This window comes from Mesitornis unicolor, unplaced genomic scaffold (assembly GCF_000695765.1).
Source record: "Mesitornis unicolor isolate BGI_N332 unplaced genomic scaffold, ASM69576v1 scaffold48035, whole genome shotgun sequence".
Taxonomy (NCBI): Eukaryota; Metazoa; Chordata; class Aves; order Mesitornithiformes; family Mesitornithidae; genus Mesitornis; species Mesitornis unicolor.
The window spans coordinates 1,096-3,140 of NW_010187077.1; the positions used below are offsets into that span (position 1 = coordinate 1,096).

The 2,045-nt window shown below is 44.3% G+C and overlaps 1 protein-coding gene across 1 annotated transcript; it reads right to left on the minus strand.

Moving 5' to 3' along the window:
* Positions 1-255: 255 nt before the first annotated feature.
* On the minus strand, positions 256-1,722 carry FTSJ2 (FtsJ RNA methyltransferase homolog 2 (E. coli)). The gene is made up of 2 exons (XM_010185328.1): positions 1,464-1,722; positions 256-776 (listed from the first exon to the last, which is right to left on the minus strand). The coding sequence occupies exons 1-2, from the start codon at positions 1,720-1,722 to the stop codon at positions 352-354; spliced, it is 684 nt and encodes a 227-aa protein (XP_010183630.1). The 3' UTR covers positions 256-351.
* Positions 1,723-2,045: the final 323 nt, after the last annotated feature.

The window sequence follows — 2,045 nt, forward strand, 5'->3', positions numbered from 1 at the left end:
ACACATGGCAACATTAGTGGTGCAATGATTTTCAAGCACACACTCAGAACTCTTATAATCACTGTTTTATTTTCATTTCCATTACTCCAGCCCCACAGGTTGCCTTTCAGATTATTCCTCTCCATGCCCATAGTTTTCTCCACGGGTGAGAAGAAGACGGGATGTCTGTATAATTAGTGGACAAACTCAGTAGGACACCACCTGGGTTTATTTTTGTATTTGAAAAGCATGATGTACTCGTGGCAGATTCTCCCAGGGTCTTAATGGTGAGATTTTTCTTTAAACACATGCCAAACTCAGATTTCCAATCAGTGTCTGACCACCTGTTTGATAATCTGTGGTTCTCAGCTTTCATTTCCCTTTGTACAGTCTTGCCAAATAATAACACTCAGCAGAGTCCTTTCGGCTGGCCTGAGGCTTTATAGTTCTCACATTTTGGAACTGCTCCTTCAGTCTGTTTTGCAGAAGATGGGACGCATGTCCATCCCAGAATTTACAGAGCACTGTTCCTTTTGGCTTTAAAATACTTTGGGACAGATTCAGAAGGCCTAAACACAGATTGATCAACTTCTGATGATCCAGTTCTTTAATGCCCGTGGCATTAGGTGCCAAGTCGCTCAAGATAACATCCACCTTCTCTGCAGGAAGCAGACTCTGGATCCTCCTCAGCGTGCTCGGGTCTGCAATGTCAGCCTCAGACAGGAAGACAGCTCCTTCCAGCGGAGAAATCCGCAGGAGGTCAACACCAAGGACGAAGCCGGTGGGGATAGCAGGATCTAGATTGTAAGAATGAATGACACGCTGAACACTCATAATGGTTGCAAACAACCTGCATATGCATGAGCTCCGCGCTAGGCAATAAACAAAAAACTATCACCTGCCATGTCTGCTCTTTTTGTCCTTAAGACAGTTTGCTGCATGCACCTGGATGGATGGTTTGCTATAAGCTGATCCATCCAAGACATGAAAACACGGTTACTTTGGATAAGCAAGGGGTATTTTTCTTGTCAGTCTGTTCTTTCAAGGCTCACAGTCCAGAAATTGTGGACAATAGTACAGATGATAACACCTTACCTGGTAAATATTAACGTCTTAAAACATATCAACCATATGTAGTGGTTACTACCATTTTTCAAGAAGGGAATTAAAATTCTGAAAAGCCAAGTTATCTGCTGGAGCCTTCATGAATTTCAGAACCAGATGAAAGGATCCTCCCCTCAACAGTTTATCAGAACATTTTGTTATGCCTACAATAGCACCTCATGGTAAATTTTAATTCCACAACTATGATTTCTCTGAACCATATGAAGATTTTCACACACACACCTTCATGCTTCTATCAGTGACTCTGGCATTTGCTAGTACCCGTGTCTCTTCCCCACACTGCCAGTGACTGCTGAGTTTTCTCACACACTTGAAGATGAGTATCACCTCCATTTTTCCTCCTAAAAATGTGCACTTACCGGTACCTAAGGCGTTGACCCTCTCTACAGCAACCTGGCTCCAAGCACCAGGCGCAGCTCCACAGTCAAGAACAGAAAGTCCTGGACGAAGAATACGAAGCTTGTCATCAATCTCCAGTAATTTGAAGGCACTTCGGCAACGGTAATGCTGCCGCTTTGCTGCCTTGACAAAGGGATCCTTCAAGTGCCGCTCCAACCACAACTGCTCAGTTCCAGTTTTCTTCAGAAACCCCGCTGTGGTGTGGAGACATTTACTCATCAGATGCCAACAGCTGCCCGGGAAAAGCAGCAATACAATTGGTTAGTGCATAATCACTATGTGACTCCTAAGTCTCTATAGTAATTAATCCTAACCTCGACTACTACTCCCAAAAAGCCTCCAAATTTGAGATTCTTGGCACCTTTAGTTATCTGGTCCGATCTCAACAAAGAGGGATGTTATTCGGGATGGATAATTTGGATTCTTAATCTCACAGGTTACCCTCTGAGTGAAGGGGTTAACGAGGGCCCCACTCTTAGCCAGCTCTTCACTTCTGCTCTGGTGCTTGCACTCAAGGCCTGTGAGGGCACATGGCAGACTGA